Source organism: Macaca mulatta, chromosome 2, assembly GCF_049350105.2.
Source record: "Macaca mulatta isolate MMU2019108-1 chromosome 2, T2T-MMU8v2.0, whole genome shotgun sequence".
Taxonomy (NCBI): Eukaryota; Metazoa; Chordata; class Mammalia; order Primates; family Cercopithecidae; genus Macaca; species Macaca mulatta.
In genome coordinates this window covers 106,766,794-106,791,625 of record NC_133407.1, presented here as the reverse complement: position 1 = coordinate 106,791,625, position 24,832 = coordinate 106,766,794, and the positions used below count along the sequence as shown (strand labels likewise).

The window sequence follows — 24,832 nt, the reverse complement described above, 5'->3', positions numbered from 1 at the left end:
TCTTTGTGGATGTGTGCAAGAGCTTACCTCAGAGCACATGTGAAGAAAATGCCTAGGTTTTTAGCAGATTTTTAGCATCTTTAAGGCAAAACACAGTGCCATCAGTATAACATAGAACCTCTGGAGCTTTAAAATATATACATTTTGTATAAAAGATGACACTCAAACATGCAGTTGAGAGTATCATTAATTATAAACTGCAGTGTCTGCAGATTCTATTTTTGTAGCATCCTTTTCCTTTCTTCCTAATGACTGTGCAGGTGTTGGTGACTGCCTTACCTGTTCACCTGCTGAGCCCAGGTTCCCAGGGAAGGAACCAGCCCAAGTTATCTGGGGAGTAGGCAAATGTAGCACGTCAATTTCTATTTAAAGAAATTATCATCATGTAGTAGGTACTTAAATTTTTTTTTAATGTTATTCTTTTTGCTTTTCTTCATCCCTATGCATTATAAATTAGAGTTAACGCAAGTCTTTGTTCCTGTTGCATATTGAACTTGCTGTAGAATAGCAGTGTGGGAGTATGTTACTCTAACAAGTAAATACTGCATCATGTACCACAGGATATTATAATTTGTTTTTATATATCTTTATATATTCATCTTTGCACGTGAGGACCTAAGGTCAGCATCTGTTGGAAAAAAAAAAAAAAAAACGGTTTGGAACCAGTGTTTGTTTGACTGATGGTGTTTGGAAAAATTTTAAGTGTAGTTCATTCAGAAACCCTGAGGAAAAGATCACACATGCAGCCCAGCCCAGGGAAGTTTTGAGAAGGGTTCTCAGGGTGGTGAAAGGAGAAATAATCAACCAGTCAGAACAGTTAAATTAGCTGGCCCCAGAAAGGATCCGTGAGATGGAAGATGGCCCTGTTATCCTGCTGACTAGTTGATTTCCAGTACCTAGCCTGGCTTACCCCATTTGCCCCCATTCCTCAAGGACTTAAGGGCCTGACTCACCCCCTGTCTCTGCAGAACCTCTCTAATACACGTACCTGTCACTCCTTCCACATCCATGGCTGCTGACATCCTTGACCTCTCCTCCACTGACCTGCTTTCCTTCTGATCTCAGCCTCCCACCTCCACAGTCATACCCTTGACTCGTGGCCTGCCTCACTTTAGATTCCTAATCAGTGACCTCAAATAGCCCTCAGTGCTGCTTGGCATGCATGTGTATTTCCGTATGCCCTCTCTCCTGCCCTCCCACATGACTGTTTCATGCCTTCTCCTCCCTCAGTCCTTCAGTGCCTCCTTCCCTCCCTTGCTCTTGGCTCATGACCTTGCTTTCTACCTCACTGAGAAAATGGGCACACTACATGAAAACTCCCGCCGACTATAACACCTGCATGCATTTGTGCCCGTATATTTGACCTTTTTTCCTGTCACTGCAGATGGCCTACATCTGTGCCCCATGAGGGACACCTCCACACTCAGGGGCTGGATCCCGTTCTCTCACATCTCTCCAGCACAGGCTCCAGAAGACTCCCTCACTCTCGCTTGCATTGTCTTTTTCCCTTTCTATAGGATCATCCTCATCGGTGCATAAACATGCTATTATTTCTTCCACCCTGGCCTCACATTTCCCTCTAATTACTGCCTCATTTGTCTTTAAACAAAACTTGGGTAAATTGTTCATGCTTACTGTCTTCAATTCCTCTTCTTTCATATTATCTTGAATCATTAGTCCACCAAGACACCACTTCTCAAGGTCTCTGGTGATCAGCACCTTGCTAATGCCATGGTCCTTTCTCAGACCTCACCTTACCTGACACCTCTTTCCTGGAAACACTGTTTTCACTTGATTTTCAGGTCCCTACATCACTTTTGGCCACTCTTCTTTAGTGTCTCCTCCCCCTTCCCTCCCTCCATATCTCCTCCTCTCCCTTTCTCTCTGCCTCTCTCCCTTTTTTTGTGTGTATGTTTTGTTGTGTGTGCTTCTTGCCCACTCTCCCTCTCTGATGGCCAGACTGTCTTGGGCTTCGTTCTTGGGCCACCCTTCTGCTTTTGTCTGGTCTCAACACAGCAGCCAGAGTGGTTTTGTTAATAACGTTACTCCTCCGTCCAGAAACCTCCAGCAGGTTCCAATCTGATTTAAAATAAAAGCCAGTGTCCTCACTATGACTTTTGAAACCCTATAGAATCAGGCCCATGATTATCTCTCTGCCGTTATCATCAACTCTCACATTCTTGCAACTCATTCCAGACACGGAGGCCTTCCTCTGTGTTCCTTGAACAGCCAGGCTACTGCCCCAGGGCCTTTACATTTACCTTTCCCTTGACCCAACATGCTTTTTCCCCAGAAGAAAGCCTGCCCAGCTTCCTTCCTTCAGGTCTTTATTGAGAGTCACCTTCCCCTGGCTATCCTGTTTACATTTTAGTCCTCCTACCAAAACTTCCTCTTCTTTGTTTCATAAGTGATACCACTCTCTGACATGCTATGTATGTTACTTATGAATAGTTTAACTATATGTCTTCTCCAAAAAGGTAAACTCCAGCTGTGCTTAAGTTTAGTTCCAATCTACAGCACCTAGAGAATGTCTGGTATGTGGTAGTTGCCTACTGAGCATTTGATGAATGAATGCATATGTGGATACCTTAAGAAGGATACAATATGTAATACCGGCATAAGGACAGACTTATAGACCAATGCAATAGAACTGAGAGGCCAGAAATAAACTCTCACATATAGTGTTCAACAAGGGTGTCAAGATAATTGAATGAGGAAAGAATAATCTTTTCAGCACTTGGTGCTGGGACAACTGGATAGCCATATGCAAACGAATGAAATTGGATCCCTACCCCACACTATATGCAAAAAATAACTCAAAATAGATCAAAGACCTAAGTATAAGAGCCAAGACTAGAAAACTCCTAAGAAGAAACATGGATGTAAATCTTTGTGAATTTGAATTAAACAGTGGTTCTTAGATGTGACACCAAAAGCACAAGCAATAAAAGAGAAAGAAGATAGGCCGGGCACAGTGGCTCATGCCTGTAATCCCAGCACTTTGGGAGGCTGAGGCAGGTGGATCCACAAGGTCAGGAGATCAAGACCATCCTGGCTAACATGGTGAAACCCCGTCTTCACTAAAAATACAAAAAATTAGCCGGGCGTGGTGGTGGGCGCCTGTAGTCCCAGCTACTCAGGAGGCTGAGGCAGGAGAATGGCGTGAACTCCAGAGGCAGAGCTTGCAGTGAGCCGAGATCGCGCCACTGCACTCCAGCCTGGGTGACAGAGCGAGACTCCATCGAAAAAAAAAAAAAAAGAAAAGAAAAAGAAGATAAACTGGGCTCCATCAAAATTGAAAACTTTTGCGCCTCAAAGGACGCCACAGAAAGGTTACAGATATTTGCAAGTCACATATCTGAGAAGGAACTTGTATCTAGAATATATAAACAACTATTACAACTCACAATTAACCCAATTAAAAAATGGGCAAAGGATCGAAATAGACATTTCTACAAAGAAGATTTTTTAAGTGGCCAGCAAGCACAGGGAAAGATACTTACATCATTAGCCATCAGGGAACTACAAATCAAAACCACTATAAGATAATATTTTATACTCATTAGCATAGATATGAACAAAAAGGCAAATAATAACAACAAGATTTGGTGAGGATTTAGAGAAATTGAAACCCTTGTACACTGCTGGTGGGAATGTGAAATGGTACAGCCACTGTGGAAAATGGTTTAGCAGTTCCACTAAATGTTAACCATAGAGTTAGTTACTATGCGATCCAGCAATTCCACTCCTAGGTATATACCCAAGTGAAATAAAAACATATGTCTACACAAAAATTTGCACATTAATATTCAGAGCAGCATTATTCATGATAGTCTTAAATGGCAACATTCCAAATTCCATCAGCTGATGAATGGGTAAATGAAATGTGGTTTATTTATACAATGGAATATTATTAGGCAATAAAAAGAAATGAACTAGTAATCCACAGCATGGATGAAACTTGAAAACACTATGCTAAATGAAAGAAACCCATCACAAAGGACCACATATTGTATGATTCCATTTATGTGGAATTTCCAGAATAACTGCTTTAATACAGAAAGTAGACGGGTGGTTGCCTAGGGGATTTCAGGGATTGGAAAATGACCGTTAAGGGGCATGGGCTTTTTGGAGGGTGCAAGGAAAAGGTCCTGAAATGTATTGTGACAGTTGCACAAACTCTGAATATACTAAAAGGTATTGAATTACACACTTTCATTGGGAAAATTCTATGGTATGTGAATCAATAAAGCTGTTGTTGGTTTTTTTTAAAACAAGAATACATTTACAAGCCTAGAGAGTGTTCTAATTCTTTTATAATTGATCTACATTGGTATCCAAGAAGAGTAAATAAATAAATAAATAAATAAATAAGAAAAAAGTTAGAATTGCTCTATGGCCTATTTTATTAGTAACTAATCTTTAGCCTTTGAGGGTAGATTTGACTTTAGAGTAGCCAAAAATAATTCTAATATTATTTTTTTCTTTTTGGAGACGGAGTCTTGCTCTGTCTCCCAGGCTGGAGTGCAGTGGCACAGTCTCCGCTCATTGCAAGCTCTGCCTCCTGAGTTCACACCATTCTCCCGCCTCAGCCACCTGAGTAGCTGGGACTACAGGTGCCCGCCACCACACCTGGCCAATTTTTTTTTTTTTGTATTTTTAGTAGAGATGGGGTTTCACAGTATTAGCCAGAATGTTCTCGATCTCCTGACCTGGTGATCTGCCCGCCTCAGCCTCCCAAAGTGCTGGGATTGCAGGCGTGAGCCACCATGCCTGGCCCAAAAATAATTTAATACCAAATCTTGGGAGTTTATTGGTAGCCAAACTGCCTCATACAGTTGGGAGTAGAAAATCAACAACAGAAAGCCATTTTCACTTACTCACTGTGACTAGATATCTAAGAGTTCCAAAAATCTTTTGTGACTTTGCAATTCCATTTCGCTAGAGTAAGCATAGAGCCTCTCAAACTCAATGCTAAGTGAACCACAGTTATTTGAATGTATAATTTCTTGGGTGTTTTCTTTAAACTTCATTTACATTACTTTATAGTCTTACATAAGTATATTTGGACTCCTCAGCTAAATTGTACCTTGTGTGCAAAAAAATTGTTTTGTATTTCTTTTGCAAACCCTACTTCCCACCCCCTAACCCCCACCCTTCATCCCTAACCACCACTACCTAGACAAAACTATAAAAAAGTTATTTAAAATCCTCATTTTAAAATTGATTACTGTCACAGATCAGGTTTCCCAGCAAGCAAACTCTGAGATGGAGACTAGTGTGCAGGACTTTCATTAGAGAAAGCTCTTGAGAATCAACGCTTGAAAGGAATGGGAAAGGAAGCCGATTGAATAGAGAGGGAAGTTGGGTAACAAAGCCTCAGCTGATTTCATAGGGAGCTCTGAAGCTGGAATGGCCAGGTTATTGTTTTCCATCCTGATAGACTAGTCAGTGGGTACAGTAGCCTCAGGAGAAAGAAGCGAGTGTGGTCAAGGTGGCTCTCATCAGCTCAGGTGTGTCTTCTAGTAGCCCTTGCAGCAGCTGGGAGAATAATTCCATCAGTTCTGATGGGACATCTTGGCAGCACATCCCAGCATTCTCTGAAGTTCCCTTATACTCTGAGTGTTGCCTCTCGCAAGGTCCAACTCCTTAAGCAACTGTTCCTGCAAGGATGTGCTTAGGGACTGTGACTCAAAGTAATCTCAACATTATAAACTTCAGATTTGTGCTGTGATATACTTTGAAAATAGGGAGTTTCTTCTAATCAGATTGGCGTTAACCTTATGACTATATAAAATATCAGTGCTATATTATAAAGCCTAAGCAATAGAAAACAATGCCTAGACTTCACAGATACCTAATCCATTTATAGAAGTTCATCTGTGAATGGATTAGAAGCTTAAGGAACTTATGACCAAAATGCAATTTTTCAGGACTCTACCAAAGTTTGAAGGAAGTGCTTTTTGAACTGTAATCCATTATATTACAAAAAGATGACATGAATGTTCTCATCAATATTTTCCAGAGTGCAGGGTACCTTTCTTATGGCTTTAGTTCATGTGGACTTGAATATTATATTCAGGAATCTTACTTCATGTTTATAACTTGATTTATAAAAGTATGTTGCAAATGACAAAGTTATTGACATATGATTTCCTTATCATAACCAGGGAATTATCTGAGACATGTAATTCTGGCATAGGTGAAAAGCTAGATATGTAATTTTTCTTTTTTTTTTTTTTCCTTCTTTTTTTGAGATGGAATTTCACTCTTGTCATCCAGGCTGGAGTGCAGTGGGGCAATCTCAGCTCACTGCAACCTCCTGGGTTCAAGCGATTCTCTTGCCTCAGCCTCCCGAGTAGCTGGGGTTACAGGTGTCCGCCACCACACCTGGCTAATTTTTGTATTTTTAGTAGAGATGCTGTCTCACTATGTTTCCCAGGCTGATCTGGAACTCCTGACCTCAGGTGTTCTGCCCACCTTGCCCTCCCAAAGTGCTGGAATTATAGGCATGAGCCACCGTGCCTGGCTGATATATAATTTTTCACAGCCTTCGGGGCTCTGATTTTTCATGCTGTAAATTGTGTTTGTATTTTTCTAGTTTATTCCAGAAAAAAAAATTCAAATATTTTTCTACTTTATTCTAAAAACAATGGCAGAAACTAGTAGAATAAAAGTCAACTGCTTACCCGTATACCAGCAGTGAACATTTGGAATTTGAAATTAAAAACATAACACCATTTACGTTAGCTCCAAAAAAAATGCAATACTTAGGTGTAAATCTAAAAATGTACAAATACAGATGAGAAAAACTGCTAAACTTGACTGAAAGAAATCAGAGAAAATATAAATAAATTGAGAGATATCCCATGTTTATGGATGGGAGGACTCTCTATTAAGATGTCAGTTCTTCTCAACTTGATGCATACATTGAACACAATCTCTGTCAAAATCCAACCAGGTTATCTTATGGATATTGACAAACTGATTCTATTGTTTATGTGGAGTGGCAAAAGACCCCAAAGAGCCAACACAATGCTGAAGCAAAACAAAGTCAGAGGACTGGCACTACGCAAGTTCAAGACTTGCTGTAAAGCTACAGTCATGAAGACAGTATGGTATTGGTGAAAGAATAGACAAATAAATAAATGGAACAAAATAACTCCAAAATAGATCTACTATTGGCAAAGGCAATTCAATGGAGAAAGGATAGTCCTTTCAACATGGGTGCTGTAACAACTGCACATCACATACCAAAAAAAAAAAAAAAAGAATCTAGATATGGACCTTACACCTTTAACAAAAATTAATCCCAAGTGGATCAGAAACCTAAATGTAAAACACAAAACTATAAAACTTCTAGAAGGCAACATAAAAGAAAATCTAGGTGTTCTAGGATTTGGTAATTAATTTCTTTTTAAATTCAGTTCAAAAGCATGAAAGAAATAATTTGTAAGTTAGACTTCTTCAAAATTAAAAACTTCTTCTCTGCAAAAGATACTTTTAAGAGAATGAAAAAAGCCAAAAACTGGGAGAAAATATTTGCAAAATATGTAAATGATAAAGGATTTGTACCCAAAATATACAAAAAACTCTTGAAACTCAACAATAAGAAAACAACCCAGCCAGGCATGGTGGCTCGCGCCTGTAATCCCAGCATTTTGGGAGACCAGGGTGGGTGGATCACTTGAGGTCAGGAGATCGAGACCATCCTGGCTAACACGGTGAAACCCCATCTCTACTAAAAATACAAAAACTAGTCGGGCGTGGCATGGTGGCGGGCACCTGTAATCCCAGTTACTAAGGAGGCTGAGGCAGGAGAATCACTCGAACCCGGGAGGCAGAAGTTGCAATGAGCCGAGATTGCACCATTGCACTCCAGCCTGGGTTACAGAGCGAGACTCTGTCTCCAAAAAAAAAACAAAAGAAAAAAAAATCCATAAACAAACAATCCAATAGCTCAGTCATTGCTGTGCAAATGCAAAATGGTACAGCCACTTTGGAGGACAGTTTTGCGGTTTCTTAGAAAACTAAGCATACTTTTACCATATGATTTAGCAGCCATGCTCCTTGGTATTTAACCAAATGGGTTGAAAACTTATGTCCATACACAAACCTGCAGATGGATGTTTATAGCAGCTTTATTCATGATTGTCCAAACTTGGGAGCAACCAAGATGTCCTTCAGTAGATGAGTGGATAAAATTTTGTTGTACATCTATATGAGGGAATAATAATCACTGTTAAGAAGAAGAAATGAGCTATCAAGCCATGAAAAGACATGGAGGGGCCTTAAATGCCGGTTCCTAAGTGGAAGAAGTCAGTCTGAAAAGGCTATATACTGTATGATTCCAAATATATAACACTTTAGAAAAGACAAAACTGTAGAGACAGTAAAAAGATAAGTGGCAGCTGGGAGTTGAGGGGGAGGGAAGAGATGCAAGGGAGGAAGTGTGGAATGAATAAGTGAACCACAGGGGATTTTTAGGGTGGTAAAACTATCATGTATGATAGCTACTGTAATGGTGGATATATGACATGATGTATGTCTCAGCTCAAACTGCTATAACAGAATACCAGACCAAGTGGCCTAAGTGACATTTATTTTTCATTCTTCTGGAAGTTGAGAAGTCCAAGATGAAGATGCTGGCAGATTTGATTTTTAGGCCTTCTTGAATCCTCCTGTGGTAGACAGAGGAAGCTCTAGTGTCTCTCTTCCACTTCTTATCTGGGCACTATCCCATCATTGGCGCTTCACCCTTATGACGTCATCTAAACCTAATTACCTCCCTAGCACCCTACCTCCTAAAACCATCATGTTGGAGTTAGCACTTCAACATGTGAATTCGTGGGGACACAAACGTTCAAGCCATAACAATGCATTTGTGAAAACCTGTATAGTGAACCCTAATGTAAACTATGGGCCTTGGTTAATAATAATGTGTTGTATTGGTTCATCAATTGTAGCAGATGACTAATACAAATGTTAGATCTTAATAATAGGGGAAACTGGGAGAATGACAGATATATAGCAACTCTACTTTCTGTGTAGTTTTTCTACAAAACTAAAACTGCTTTAAAAAATAAAATCTCTTAATAAAAAATAGTAGAACTTCATTAGAATTTAACATGTTCTAATATATAGTTTAAATTTAAGCCAAAAAATTAGTTGTTTGTACTTGTACAGAACTGGAATCAGTGTCTTTCTTCTTTCTTCCCCTTTCTCCAATCCCTCAACCTTCTCAAATGCTTTTCATTATGAACGGAAAGTTTACAAAAAAAGCAAAATGCAAATGGCTGTTAAGTGTGTGAATAGATGCTCAACATCATTCAGAGTAAGATAGGCAAGTGGAAACTAAACTGAAACACCTGTTGTCACCTTATCAGATTGGCAGAATCCACCAGAGGGATATTACCTTGGGTTGACAAGGCTGTGGAGGACCAGGCAGTCTCATATTCAGCTGCTGATTATACATGCCTGCTTAATACCATGTACAGAACAATTTGACAGAATCTACTTAAATTACAACTGTGTGTATCCTTTGACCCAGCAGTTCTGTCTTTGGGAATGTATTCCACAAATATACTTGCCTATGCATAAAATGACAAATGTTGGAGGAAATTTATTACAGCACCCTTACTAATAACAAAAATATTTGAAATAGTGTAAATGTCCATCACTGGTTGATAAATTATGGGTGCTCTCTAGGTACTAATATGGAAAGATCTCTAATATTAGGAAATACAAAAAAGGAAAATGCTGAACAATATTTCTGTATGCTCCTTTTATATAAAAATGGAGAAAATATTAATATATTCTGATTGCACATGTGGGCAGGAGGCACAGTGGGGCATTGGGAAGATGAGGGCAGGGGTAGGGGTATCACTATATACCTTTTTTCCTGACCATATGACTGTATTATCTTCAAACTATAGTTCAAAAAGATATAGGTATATACATTTTTAAATAACAAATTCAGAATAGCTAGGATAAATCACTTTTGCTGTTGTTAAACCTTAAATATTATTTTTATCTACCTATGAATATTTGTCTTCCCTTGAGTGTTTTTGGTGTGGCAAGACCTGAGTTGTTAAAATTGATTGTTATTGTCATTTTGTAACTGAGAGGGTCTCCCTAGTGAAAACCTGACTTTCTCAAAGAAGTAGTTCAAATTTCTCCTTACTTTTCTGACAGTAGTGTGCCTCAAGCATACCTTAAGAACATAACAAGTAATAAACCATAAACCAGTGTTTTCTTCAAGAAAATGTATCAGTGGAAAACAGAAAATGTTCTCTTTGAAAAAAATAATGTAGTTATAAAAAGTTTTAGATCTTTTTTTGTTTGTTACAAATTCTCTGTTCAATTGTACGGAATTACTCTCTCTCTCAGAGCAAAGACTTGCCAGTTGGCTTTACTTTTCTCATCCCCTTTCTTCCGTGTCCACTGCCTCGATACATTTTCCCCACTTCCCTTGCTCTGACAAAGATATCAACGGTTACATTAAAGCAAAACCTGAGAAGCTTAAGTTATTGCCGATAAGTTCAACAAGATTTAAATGCAATCTGAGAAGCAGAAGATGGGAAGCATTCCTTCCTGAATCCACGTGCTCTGTTAGGCCCTAAGGCACAATGAAATGTAGGACATGAACCCTGGGCCCCAAAGCTGATGACAGTGGAGGTCACAAAGTGATCACCCACTCTAAGAATTCTACACACAGTGTTATCTATATGTTTCCCTCTATGCCAGGCTTCTTGTCTTTACTCTCATCAGTGTTTGGATAGCTCCTGACAGAATAAAGGCTGGGTTTGGTGTTCTGTAATCCTAGCTCTTTGGGAGGCTGTGGGAAGATTGCTTGAGCTCAGGAGTTCAAGACCAGCCTGGGCAACATGGCAAAACCCCATCTCTACAAAAAATACAAATATTAGCCAGATGTGGTGGTGCACACCTGTAGTCCCAGGTACTCTGGAGGCTGAGGTGGGAAGATCACTTGAGCCTGGCAAGGAGAGGTTATAGTGAGCTGAGATAGTGCCACTACACAGCCTGGGTGACAGAGTGGGACCCCATCTCAGAAACAAAAAATATCAAAATTTAAAAATGCATTTCCTCAGTTGTAGGCAGTGATATTTCTAATGTAAGGAAACATGGTCTTAGATTTGGGAGATGTAGGTCATTTTCAGGATATTCACCCTTAACCTGATAACTGGTTTAGCAGATTTTGCTGAGTTGTTTTTAGATGGTTTCTTTGGAATCCTAGTTTAATTCTTCATTGTTTTACCTGTGATTTTGGGAGACATATGTATGATAAAAGTCTTTTTAAAAGTTTTTAATTTTAAGATTTAGATTACAGAAAAGTTGACAAGCTGGAACTGATGGTTCCCATATACTCCATAGCTAGCTTCCCCTGCTTTTAACATCTAACACTGGTATGGTACACTTGTTATAATTAGTGAACAACTTTTCATATGTTATTATTAACTAAAGTTCATGCTTTATTCAGATTTCCTTAGTTTTTATCTGATAAGACTCATCTTGTATATCTCCTGCCTTGGTCCTAGACTCAGCCATTTTTCCAAGGAGCTCTGGTTCCTTTGTTTTGGACAATGGTATTAGAAACCAAGATATGTGTGCATCTCTTAATTTTTTTTTTTTTCCTTTTTTTTTTGAGATGGAATCTTGCTCTGTAGCCCAGGCTGGAGTGCAGTAGCGCAGTCTCGGCTCACTGCAAGCTCTGCCTCCCAGGTTCACACCATTCTCCTGCCTCAGCCTCCCGAGTAGCTGGGACTACAGTCGCCCGCCACCACACCTGGCTTTTTGTATTTTTAGTAGAGATGGGATTTCACCGTGTTAGCCAGGATGGTCTCAATCTCCTGACCTCATGATCTGCCCGCCTTGGCCTCCCAGCATGTCTTAACTTTTAACCTGAATCCCTCTATTTAAGATGGATTTCTTGCAGTTAACATAGTTGAGCCTTGCTTTTTATTCTAACTCCGACATTCTTTGTCTTTGAATCGGTATATTTAAGCCACCTGGAGTGTCCTGCACCCTGCCCTCCTCGCCATGACTGTGTCAGGTGACCTCAAGAGGTCGATTGTATGTTCTGCTTGCACTGTTGTAGAGCCACCAACTTTCCTGTGGCCCCTGCGATACCACATCTGCTTATAGCTCTCAGTTTAAGGTTTACAAATGTGTATTTCTCCATTGTGACTTAAATTCTCACTTGATACAATTAAAGTAAATGAAGTAAGTATATAGTAGAATGAAATCATAATCTTGAGATACCACTTTGCTTTGTAGGCCTTAGTTAGAGAATATTTCCGGGCACACAGTTTTTATATGTTCCTTGATTTTTTTACTTGTCAAGTGATCAAAATAATTGTTGAAAAAACAAAGCAAGCTCCAAATCACACATAACCCTCTTACAGATTTTATTTCCTTTCACCATCATCAAATCTGCTCTAGAAACTGCTTTGTGCATGAAATGTGGCTCTGAATGAGAGGAAAACAAACTTTAACACATGTAAATTGCTTTAAGCTGTATAAGATGTGTTCTTTGGTGACACAGGGCATGCCAAAGCCTTGAAAGCCAGCTTTCTTACCCCAGTGACGAATGACAACCCCATCATCTAGTGTCCCTCAATTACAACAAGCCTCTTGATTAGCAGGTCCCTACAATGGAGATTATATTTTAAGAGAGAAGAGCCAATGAGATACATGATTTAATTTATCTGTAAACCTTTATTTTCTTCTGTTCATTTGGTCTAACTGATATTTCCCCCAATCCCCTTTTCTATTAAATGATTAAATAGAGAAGGAGCTGGGTGTGGTGGCTCATGCCTGTAATCCCAGCACTTTGGGAGGCCAAGGCAGGTGGATCACCTTAGGTTAGGAGTTCAAGACCAGCCTGGCCAACATGGTGAAACCCGTCTCTACTAAAAATACAAAAAAATTAGCCAGGCATGGTGGTGCATACCTGTAATCCCAGCTACTCAGGAAGCTGAGGCAGGAGAATCACTGGAACCCAGGAGGCGGAGGTTGCAGTGAGCCGAGATTGTGCCATAGCACTCCAGCCTGGGCAACAAGAGTGAAACTCTGTCTAAAAACAAACAAAAAAAACCAAACAAAACAAACAAACAAAAACAACAAAAAAAGGCCAGGCACGGTGGCTCACATCTGTAATCCCAACACTTTGGGAGGCCGAGGCAGACAGATCACAAGGTCAGGAGATCGAGACCATCCTGACTAACATGGTGAAACCCCATCTCTACTAAAAATACAAAAAATTAGCCAGGCATGGTGGCGGGCACCTGTAGTCCCAGCTACTCGGGAGGTAGAAGTAGGAGAATGACGTGAACCCGGGAGGCAGAGCTTGCAGTGAGCCAAGATTGCGCCACTGTACTCCAGCCTGGGCTCCAAAGCGAGACTCCATCGAAGAAAGAGAGAAAGAGAGAGAGAGAGAGAGAAAAAGAGAGAGAGAGAAAGAAAGAGAGAAGGAAGTAAAATACTTTTCATGCTTTTATACTGACCAGTTCTCCCTCATTTTTTTGACTCTCCTAACATTTTCCCATTTTTCCCTGTATACTTCTTTTAGGTTCCAGCTTTCTATTAATCTTTATTGAGGCTCAGAAACCAATACCCCCAAATACTGCATTTTGACATGCTGAACTCAAAGTCTTTCTGATCTCCCCCATACCATCTCTCCCAAAGCATCGGATTCTCTAAAGTTCCCTTGTCTGCCTAAGGTCCAGACCTACCAAAGAAGAAAACAATTAACTGCTGATCACTTCCCTGAGTTCTCATTAACTGAATCCATATCACATCTTTTCTCCTGTTAATCTGCTTTTTGTGAGTTGATTTTTCAGCAAATCTTCAGGGGTTTGCTGTACATGTTTTAAGTCCAACTCCTTGTTCACTGGACTGATCTTGGGAAGTTGCCCATGCAGACAGCCCAGAGGCCTAGGCCTTTTGTGATATTAGCGATTCCCTGTCATTCCCTGTGTGGATGCTCAGCACACCAGGAATGGAGCTTGGTTGGAGTGGAGCAACGTGAGCTGGGTCGTAGACGTAGCCCTGCCCTGAAGACGTCTTCTCAGGGTGTCCACCAGGGCATAGGGCCTGAAGACACTGCCAGAGAATTCCTTTTAAACTCCAGGGAAGAGTCTTAGTCATGTTATTGAGACACAAATTTTGTGATGCTTTCTCATCTTTTAACAAATACATGTAAGTTAATTAACTAATTAAATAGAGTTTTCAGTCTTTCTATACAATCTATACAAAAGGATGGCAAACCCCAGCCAAAGGACCAAATCCTCCTGCCACCTATTATTAAAGCTGTATTGGCACCCAGCTGCACCCATTTGTTTTTATATTCTACTTTTCATGTTGCAAGGAATGGCAGAGTTGAGTAATCATGACAGAGATTGTATGCTGCAAAGCCTAAAGTATTTACTCTGTGGCCTTTTAAGAAGTTTGCTGACCCTGCTGGAGATTAAGAATCTTTTGTGATAGAAATTGCATTGAATCTATAGATCATTTTGGATGGTATACACATTTTAACAATATTAAGAGTTCTAATACAGCACATGACCACAGAATGTCTTTTCATTTATTTGTGTAGTCTTCAATTTCTTGTGGCAATGTTTTCTGGTTTCAGTGTACACGTTTTTCATCTCCTTGGTTACATTTATCCCTAAGTATTTTAGTATTTTTATTCTTTTTGATGCTATTGTAAAAATGATTGATTTCTGAATTTCCTTTTCAAATTGTTCGTTAGTATATAGAAATGTTACTGATTTTTGTGTGTTGATTTTGTAGTCTACAATTCTGCTGAGTTCATTTATTAGTTCTAACGAGGGTGTGTGTGTGTATGTGTGTAGAATTAGGGTTGTCTGCATTTAAAATAATATAATCCACGAACAGAGATAATTTTACTACTTTCCAATTTGGATACCTTTTATTTATTTTTATTTATTTATTTTCTTAATTGCTCTGACAATTAAGAAAGTACTGGACTTCCAGTACTTTGTTGACAAGAAGTGGCAAGACTAAGCATTCGTCACCATGTTCCTGATCTTAGAGGGAAAGCTTTCAGTTTTCTATCATTTGATATGATGTTAGCTCTAGGCTTCTTCATATATAACCTTTAGTATGTTAAGATAATTTCTTTCTACTCCTAGTTTGTTGAGTGTTTTATCGTGAAAGGGTATTGAATTTTTGTCATATACTTTTTCTGCATCAATTAAAATAATGTGGTTTGTCCTTCATCCTGTTAGTGTGGTGTATCATGTTGATTGGTTTACATATGTTGTTCCATCCTTGTAGTTCAGGAATAAATCCCACTTGGTCATGCTGTGTAATTTTTTTAATGTGTTGTTGAATTTGGTTTGCTAGTATTTTGTTAAGGAATTTGCATCAGTATTGATTAGGGATATTGAACTATGGTTTTCTTTTTTAATTATGTCTTTGGTTTTGGTATCACAGTGATATTGACCTCATAAGATGAGTTTGGAAGTATTCCCTTCTTGTCAGTATTTTGCAAGAATTCGAGATGTATTGCTGGTAATTCTTTAAATGTTTGGTGAAATTCACCCATGAAGCTCTCTGGTCCTGGGCTTTTCTTTGTTGATAGGTTTTTCATTATCGATTCAGTCTCCTTACTAGTATAGTTCTGTTCAGATTTTTTTTCTTCATGATTCAGTTTTGGTAGGTTGCATGTTTCTAGGAATTTATTTATTTCTAGTTTATCCAGTTTAGTGGTGTATAATTGTTCTTAGTCATTTCTTATATTTTATTTCTGTGGCATCAGTTGTAATGTTTCTGCTTACATTTCTGATTTTTGCTATATGAGTCTTTTTCTTCATTAGTCTAGCTAAGGATTTGTTAATTTTGTTGATCTTTTCAAAAGACCAACTCTTACTTTTGTTGCCTTTTTTTTTTTTTTGCTGTTGTTTTTGTATTCTCTTTTTTATTTTTGCTCTCATCTTTATTACTTCCTTTCTTCTGCTAACTTTAGTTGGTTCTTTTTGTAGTTTCTTGAGGTTCAAGTCAAGTTATTGACTTGAGATCTTTCTTTCTTTTATAATGTAAGCATTTACCACTATAAACTTCCCTCTTAGTACTGTCATTGCTATGTCCCATAAGTTTTGGTGTGTTGTGTTTTTGTTTTCATTTGTTTTCATTTGTTTCAAGATATTTTCTGATTTCCTTTGTGATTTCTTCTTTGACTCATTGGTTGTTCAAGAGTGTGTTAATTTCCACAATTTGTGAATTTTCCAGTTTCCTTTTGCTTTTGATTTCTAGTTCCATTCCATTTGGTCAGAAATGATACTTGGTATGATTTCAGTCTTTTTAAATTTGTTAAGGTTTGTTTTGTGGCCTAAGGTATGATCTATACTGGAAAATCTTTTATATGGACTTGAAAAGAATGTTTATTCTTTGTTACTGGGTAGAGTGTTCTGTATATATCTATTAGGTTAAATTGGTTTGTGATGTTAAGTCCTCTGCTTCCTTATTGATCTTATGTCTGATTGTTTTATCCATTATTGAAGTGCAGTATTGAAATCTCCCACTGGCACTGTATTAGTGTTCATTTCTCCCTTCAATTCTGTCAATATTTATTTCATATATTTGGTACTGTGATGTTAGATGCATATACAATTATAATTGTTATGTCTTCTTAGTAAATTGACCCTTTCATTTTTACATAATATCCTCCTTTGTCTCTTATAACCGCTTTTTAATTAAAGTCTGTTTTGTCTGATGTAAGTATGGTCATTCTGGCTCTCTTTTTGTTACCATTTTCATGGTAAATGAAAATGAGCATTTTTCCTCATTCGTGAACTTTCATTATATGTATGTCTTTACATCTGCAGGTAATTGGATCTTGTTTTTTGTTTTGTTTTTTTAAAATCCATTCAGCCACTCTACGTCTTTTGATCAGGGGGTTTAACCCATTTACACTTAAAGTAATTACTGATAGAGCAGACTTACAATTGCCATTTTGTTTATTGCTTTCAGTATGTCTTGTAATTATTTTGCTGCACTTTTGCTGTCTTGCTGCCTTCCTTTGTATTTTGTTGATTTTTTTGTTTTTTTTGTTTTTTTTGTTTGGTAAGAACTTGCTTTGATTCCTTTCTCATTTTCTTTTTTGTATCTTTTACAGATATTTTCTTTGTAGTTACCATGGGGATTACATAAAATATCTTATAGTTGAAACTGATAAAAACTTTAGCAGCATGCAAAAAAATCTTCTCCTTTACATTTCCCCCTCACCACTTTTTATTATCAGTGTCACAAAGAACATTATTTCTTTTTTGAGACAGGGTCTCATTGTGTCACTCAGGTTGGAATGGAGTGGCACAATCACAGCTCACTGCAAACGCAACTTCCCTGGGCTCAGGTGATCCGCCCACCTCAGCCTCCCGAGTAGCTTGAACTATAGGCATGGGCCACCATGCCTGGCTAATTTTTGTATTTTTTTGTGTGTGTGAGACAGGGTTTTACCATATTGCCCAGGCTGGTCTCAAACTCCTGAGGCTCAATGATTCACCCACCTAGGCCTCTCAAAGTGCTGGAATTATAGGCATACTACCTGGCCACAAATTACATTTTTTCATCTATTAGTATTATTTTGTAGTTAGTTTTATGTTTTTATCTTTTAAAGTGTATACTAGAATTAAAAGTGATTTATATACCACCATCGCATTATTAAAGGATTTTTTGTTTGTCTGTATATTTACCTTTACTAGAGAGTTTATTTTTTCTTATGCTGTTGTGTTGCTGTCTAGTGTCCTTGAGCTTCTGCTTGAAGGGAATGCCTATTATGTGTAAGGCAGTTGTAGTAGTGATGAAATCCCTCCGCTTTTGCTTATCTGAAAGGTCTTTATTTCTCTCCTATGTTTTTGAAGGATGATTCTTCCTGGTATAGAATTCTTGGTTGGGAGTTTTTCTTTCAGTACTTTGAATATGTCATCTTGTTCTCTTCTGGCCTCCAGTCTTTCTGCTGAGAAATTTGCCGATAATCTGGGAATTCCCTTGTACATGATGAGTTACTTTTCTCTTGCTGCTTTCAAGATACTCTCTTTGTCTTTGATTTTGACAGTTTGATTATAATGTGTCTTGGTGTAGGCCTCTTTGGGCTCATCTTAGTGGGATTCCTTTCAGCTTCTTGAATTTGGATGTACATTTCCTCAGATTTGGGAAATTTCCAGCTATTATTTCCTCAAATAAGTTATGTTCCCATTTCTTTCCCTCTCTTCTCCTCTGGAACTCTTATAATGCATAATTGGTCCAGTTGATGGTGTTTCATTAAGCTTTCTTCACTTTTCTTCTTGTGTTGTTTTTGTTCCTGTGACTCAATAATTTCCAATGACCTATCTGAGTTCACTGATTCTTGTTTTCTGCTTGTTCAAATCTGCTATTGAACCTCACTAGTGAATTTTTTTTTTTTTTTTTTTTTTTTTGAGACAGAGTTTCACTCTTGTTGCCTGGGCTGGAGTGCAGTGGTACTATCTCGGCTCACTGCAACCTCTGCCTCCTGGATTCAAGCAATTCTCCTGCCTCAGCTTCCCAAGTAGCTGGGATTACAGGTGGCTGCCACCACGCCTGGCTAAATTTTTTGTATTTTTAGTAGAGATGGGATTTCACCATGTTGATCAGGCTGGTCTTAAACTCCTGACCTCAGGTGATCCACCTGCCTTGTCCTCCCAAAGTGGTGGGATTACAGCATAAGCCCCCCGTGCCTGGCTGATTTTTTTTTTATACAGACAAGGCTGCATCCGTGTCCCAAGGCTGGAGTATGGTGGTGTGATAATAGCTCACTCCAGCCTCAAATTTCTGGATTCAAGCAATCCTACAGCCTCAGTCTCCCAAGTAGCTGGGACAACAGGCATGCAGCACCACACCCAGCTAAGTTTTTTATTTTTTATTTATTTATTTATTTATTTATTTATTTTTTGTAGAGATGAGGTCTTGCTATGTTACTTGGGCCAGTCTCAAATCCTGTTCTCAAATGATCCTCTACCTTGGCCTCCCAAAGTGCTTGAGATTACAAGTGTGAGCCACCATACCTAGGTGTGACTTGTTCAGTTCAGTTATTCTTCAGCTCCAGAATTTCTGTTGGGTTCTTTTTTATAGTTTCTATTTGATTGCTGATATATTCTCTTTCTGTTCATGCATTGTTTTCCTCATTTTATTTAGTTGTCTGTGACCTCTTATAGCTCACTGAGCTTTTTAAAGATAGTTATTTGAATTCACTGTCAGGCAATTCACAGATCTTCATTTCTTTTGGGTCAGCTTCTGAAGAATTACTGTTTCTTTGCTTGGGCCATTTTTCCTTTTTTTTTTTTCATATGTCCTTTTGTTTTTTACTGGCATTTGGGCATTTGAAAAACAGCCATCTCTCTGTCATTACAGACTAGCTTTATACAAGGAAGGCCTTCACCAATCAGCCCAGTTAGAGAATCAGAGACTCAAATCTTTTCTGGCAGTGTGTCTTCTCTGGGATTATGCATCTAATTTCCCGAATAGAAAGGCTTGCCAGCTTCTTTTTCAGGAGATTGTAATTTCTTGCTGCCTCTGGTGTCTGTGTGCAGTACTGCAAGTTCTCTGGTGCTGCTACAAGCTGACAAGCCCTTAATTGTTCTCAGCATCCCCTAGGCATTTAAAGTATGCCCTTTAAGTTCACATGCCTTCTAATTTAGAAAAGACAGAAACTAGTCCCTCAGGTGGTCCTCTGAAAAGACAGAAAGTTGAATGTATACATTCTACTTTCTCTTTCCCTCTCAAGGTGGCATGAGAAAGGCTCCCCATGGCCCCAGCTTCTCTGATGGCTGTTCTTTACTCACTTTGGTGCAGACTCCCTGGCTCACCAGGGGTCCTTTGTGGGGTCAAATCTGACATTGGCCCTTCTCTGAGGCTCCTTTGGGAGTACCTGCCTTTGCCTTGGTCCTATCCTCAGAAGTTCTGGCAACTTCTCTTATTTTCCAGTGTTGTTCCTCTTAGAATATATCTTTCTGTCATTTCAGGGGACCTTTGGGAGGTAGAAGAAGTAGATGTACCTGCTTGGTCTACCGTCTTAAAATGAAAACCCCTGAGGTTGTTTTCTTAAGAACCTAATTCCATAACATTTTTTTCAATCTCTGCTCCATTAATCATTTTTATTAATTTGCATTTGGCATGTAATTTGTCTAGTAATCAGCAGAAGATACCTTTTTCAGGGCACTCCTTTTGTTCAGTTGTGGCTGGGATCTGAGTGGAGACAGGTAACTCTGCATACATACCATTATAGGTATCAGATCTGCTTTTCAGAAGTCTAAGAATTCAACTCTAATTTGCATCTTCTGTTTCAGTAGAGACAGGGTTGGAGACATATTACTACAAAACACAGCTACTACTATGGATCATGTCACAAGTTTTCTAGTTTTTGCAAAATAAAATAGTTCTGCTGGCTCTCTGTGCAGCTGGCATGAGAGTCCCAGGGTTTGACAACTCTGCAGTGACCAAAGGTGAGCAATGTGCTAATAGCAGAGCAGGCAGTACTTTACCACTGGCACTGGAAAACATTTAGCTTCTGAGTGCTAATTTTCTCTGGTCCTGTTACTTTTTTTCCCTTTCCCAATTCAGACACCCTATAATCACTGTTTAAGGCATATTGTTGTGGGGAGCCAACTTCTTTGTATTTACTAGTTTTAAAATTCTGCCCATCTCCTCCCCTTCCCCTTCCTCCACCTTCACTGTTTTTCTCCTTTACTTTGTTTAGGATATAATTTTGTGAGTTTTACTGTAAAAGAAGAATCACAATTCTGGTGCATAAAATGTCTTTCTTTTTTCATAGACAAGCTCCTTCCACCCCACTATTCATTTTGAGTGTTTTTTTTTTCCAGATATGAATAGATTCCTATTTTATCCTAAGGTTTTTTTTATTTAAACAAGAAAAAATGACAAAAATGCTTTTTACAGTTTTTTCTTTCTCAGATTAGTTAGCATAAAGCAGTTCCCAGCCTTGAAACAGAGTGGCTGTATGGAAAATATAAATAATATCCAAAAAATTGACCATTTGAAATACGAGACTATAAATGTTATTTAGGTTTCCAGGCTACAACACAAAAGCTTACTTAACATGATGCTCAACTTGAATTCTGGATCCTGGATAAGAGAAACTGCTAAGAAAGTGGGGGTGGAGGTGAGGAAGGTCTAATATATCCTTTCCTGACCATAGAGACAATATTGGCTCCTTGCTGCTTCTCTTTACACCACTTCCTTGAAGCAGGACCCCTGCTGTTGGAGCTGATCCTAACCCTGCTGTGTTGTCTTCCCACCTCACTCCCAATTATTCATTGTTATTTGCCTAGGGGTTAGGGGTAGGGGTGGAGGAGAGCAAGAAAGAACTTGTTAGCAACAACTAATTAAAGTAATTAACCAATATCTGTGAATGGTTGATGCTCCTTAACCTTCCCACTGATGCTTTCACTTTTAATAGAAAAATGTGTATCAAAGCAAATAAACCTATAATTGGTGAAATTTCTGGTAGTTTAGCAAAGTGGGGAGAAAATCAATATGACAGATTAGAGAAGGTTGGGAAGTTGTTGATGAAGGCTTCCATCTGAGCACTCTGGCCCTGCATAAGTACTTTCCACATATTTGCAGAATGAGTGAATACAAAGTGATCATTTTGCCCAGCCTTTTTTTTTTTTTTTTTTTTTTTTTTTTTTTTTGAGATGGAGTCTCTCGCTCTGTCTCTCTCCCAGGCTGGAGTGCAGCGGCACGATCTCAGCTCACTGAAACCTCTGCCTTCCAAGTGCAAGCAATTCCCCTGCCTCAGCCTCCCAAGTAGTTGGGATTACAGGTGCCTGCCACCATGCCTAGCTAATTTTTGTATTTCTAGTGGAGATGGGGTTTCCCCATGTTGTCCAGGCTGGTTGGTCTTGAATTCCTGACCTCAAGTGATCCACCCATCTCAGCTTCCCAAAGTGTTGGGATTACAGGTGTGAGCCACTGCACCCAGCCCACTTTGCCCAGCTTCTTATATTCTTGGACTTCAGTTTAAAAAGCTATATTCTCTGAACTGCAAATTGTCTGGTTTTGTCTGTTTACTGGGCAAATGTGCAGTCAGGACGAGGTGAGTTTAGGAGCCTGGCAGGGCATATGTAATTCACTTATAGGAATCCCTGTGTTCTTTTTTATATAAGTTTTCCCCCCATATAAAAGTAATATATGTCCATTAAAAAGTGAAGATAGACTGCCTATAGTGCCACCATCTAAAGAAAACCATTGTGAAGATGCTATATTTTTTGGAAAATAAACTATAGAGAATTACTCATAAAAGCATGTTGCTATGTAAATGTTTAAAATGGCATCCTGTTTTGATTAATATTGTCTAATCAATATCAACTTTTTTCAATTCATTATAATTTTGTGAACAGTTTGCATGGAAACCATAGCAGCAAAATCTGGGCAACCTTGTTCTGTTACCTAATAGCCAGTCCTGTTTCCCAAAGGAGAGTTAATACACCTTCCAGATGCCTTAACATCCAAGGGAAGCATGTCCTTCCTCAGCAGCATATTTTGTTTTGTAATTCCTGCCAAGACTCTGAGGAAGAGGAAATGGGCACAGATTTATTAGGAGAGATGGAAAGGGGCCATGACTTTGTCATGTCATGTAGGACTCCGGCAACTTAAGGCTACACAGACTCTGAAATACATGGAATATTTCTTTTTATCTACTAATTTGTTTATTTCTTGTCTAATATTTCCACTGAAGAGATTGTCTTGTATAAAATTATCTCTCAGTATTCTAATGGAATGAAATAATGGTACAGCATAGCGTTTTCTGAATTATTCATGTATTATTTGGAGATTATATCTAGGTTTTTATTAATTCAGTTCAGAATTTTAACATAGGGTATCATCTGGTCCATGCTATATTATCTACTTGTTTTTCTACTCTAGACCCTTAATCACTATCTTCCAGTGTCATCTTTGGTCATGGCAGTCACATTTACATGAAGGCTGTTTGTCCCTGGTCTATTCTATGTCTCTTGTTAATACCAGGCACTGCTTGGCCTGTCCTGGGGTTCTGCTGATTTTCAAGTCTTCTGATTAAATTATTGCTTGTTCTGGCATCATGCTGATTTCCTTCACTATTTCATGCTTCTCCCAGGAGATATCTGCTTGTTATTTATCCCTCATTCCTCCTTTTGAAAATATCACAGTAAGAAATTCCTTTAATTTTTTTCAACTGTTCTTTTTCTGTCAGTAATTCAGTGCAACATTTCTCAAAGGCTGTTCCATCTCTCTCATTGATTTTCTTAATGCCTTTTAATTATTTCTTTTAAAAATCACAACTTTTAATATTTAGTAACTCATGCTGTCACCACAGAGGCAGCTGTGTCCTTTTGATCACTTAGATTTCTGTGGGTGTTGATTCTGGAACACAAGATGATCTGGATTTGGAGAAGCATCAGTAGGTTGAGCCTATACATCTGAACAGCGGGATTACCAATGGAAGCAATACCATTGGCTTAATTATACATCTCATATCATTATGTTATAGAGGACTTCTTTATGATGCTTGTATGAGAAAGAAAAATAATAGCCAGGTTTTAAGTTTTCCATATTATAATGTCTGTGTACATACCATATATGGAGTCAGCAGCATAAGGTTACAATCATTGAATTAATCTTTATTGATTATCACATCATAAAAGAAAATGCACCAAACGCTATTGGGATTAGAGGATTCATGGCACCTTATTTTTAAGATATATGTACGTTTTATGTAACTCAAACTGAAGTGCAGCACAGGGACATTGGGCAGAGAGTAGAGTGACTACAAATATTGTATACTAAGATACATTACTAGAAAAGAGTTTGTAGAAGACTTCAGAATAAACCATTTTTCTATAAAACATTGAGGGTACCATTACGGTATCGGTTTATGGGAATACCTGATTTTAAAAGAATAAAGCTGGCTGGATGTGATGGCTCAACACCTGTAATCCCAGCACTTTGGGAGGCTGAGGTGGGTGGATCACCTGAGGTCAGGAGTTTGAGACCAGCCTGACCAACATGGTGAAACCCCCATCTCTACTAAAAAATACAAAAAAAATTAGTTGAGTGTGATGGTGCCTGCCTGTAATCCCAGCTACTCGGGAGGCTGAGGCAGGAGAATCGCTTGAACCTGGGAGGCAGAGGTTGCAGTGAGCCGAGATCGTGCCACCGCACTCCTCTAGCCTGGGCGACAGAGTGAGACTCAGTCTCAAAAAAAAAAAAAAAAAAAAAAAGAATTAAATAAAGTCAGTAAATTATTGAATGAACCACAACAGGGTGGACTCAGTACAATTCATGAGCCTGCTTGGTCTTTGATACTTCACAGGTCAATAGTTAGAAATTACCCAAGATTAATATAAAGGACCCTAGGTTGCTTAGATATCAATTTATTTCCTTGTGTATATGGTCTGATGTATCACATCAACATGTACTCTTTCTTGTTTTCAGCACGCACTCCTGGCTTTAAAGTTTATCCTTGCATTTGCCATACCTGATAAACCACGGCATATCCAGGTGAAACTAGCCAGATTGGAATTTGAGTCTTTGGAGGCACTCAAGCAGCAGGTAAGAGCAGCTGTCCTGAAAATGTATGTATTACTTTAGCAAATGACAGGAGAAATAATTTAGAAGAATCAGTCTCAGCATTTTCTTCAGCCTTGAAGTTACCAGTTTAAATGAATACAGAGGACTCCAGTTTAGGATGACATAACAAAACCAAAATCCTAACAACATGAGCAACAAATAGGTTTAAAGAACTAAACTAAACAAACAAAAATATTCAGGCAAT

General features: G+C 38.7%; 1 protein-coding gene across 5 annotated transcripts in view; it reads left to right on the top strand.

The window, feature by feature from the left end:
- The window catches only part of ANO10 (anoctamin 10), a 238,809-nt gene that overhangs the window by 151,171 nt on the left and 62,806 nt on the right, over positions 1-24,832 (top strand). For all 5 annotated transcript variants that reach the window (XR_013414552.1, XR_013414551.1, XM_015131207.3 and 2 more), the window contains one exon: positions 24,493-24,609. Coding sequence is in view for 3 of the 5 variants with exons in the window: in XM_015131207.3 (XP_014986693.2) it covers positions 24,493-24,609 (117 nt within the window). In the remaining 2 variants the exon portion in view is untranslated. The remainder of the gene's footprint in view (positions 1-24,492; positions 24,610-24,832) is intronic.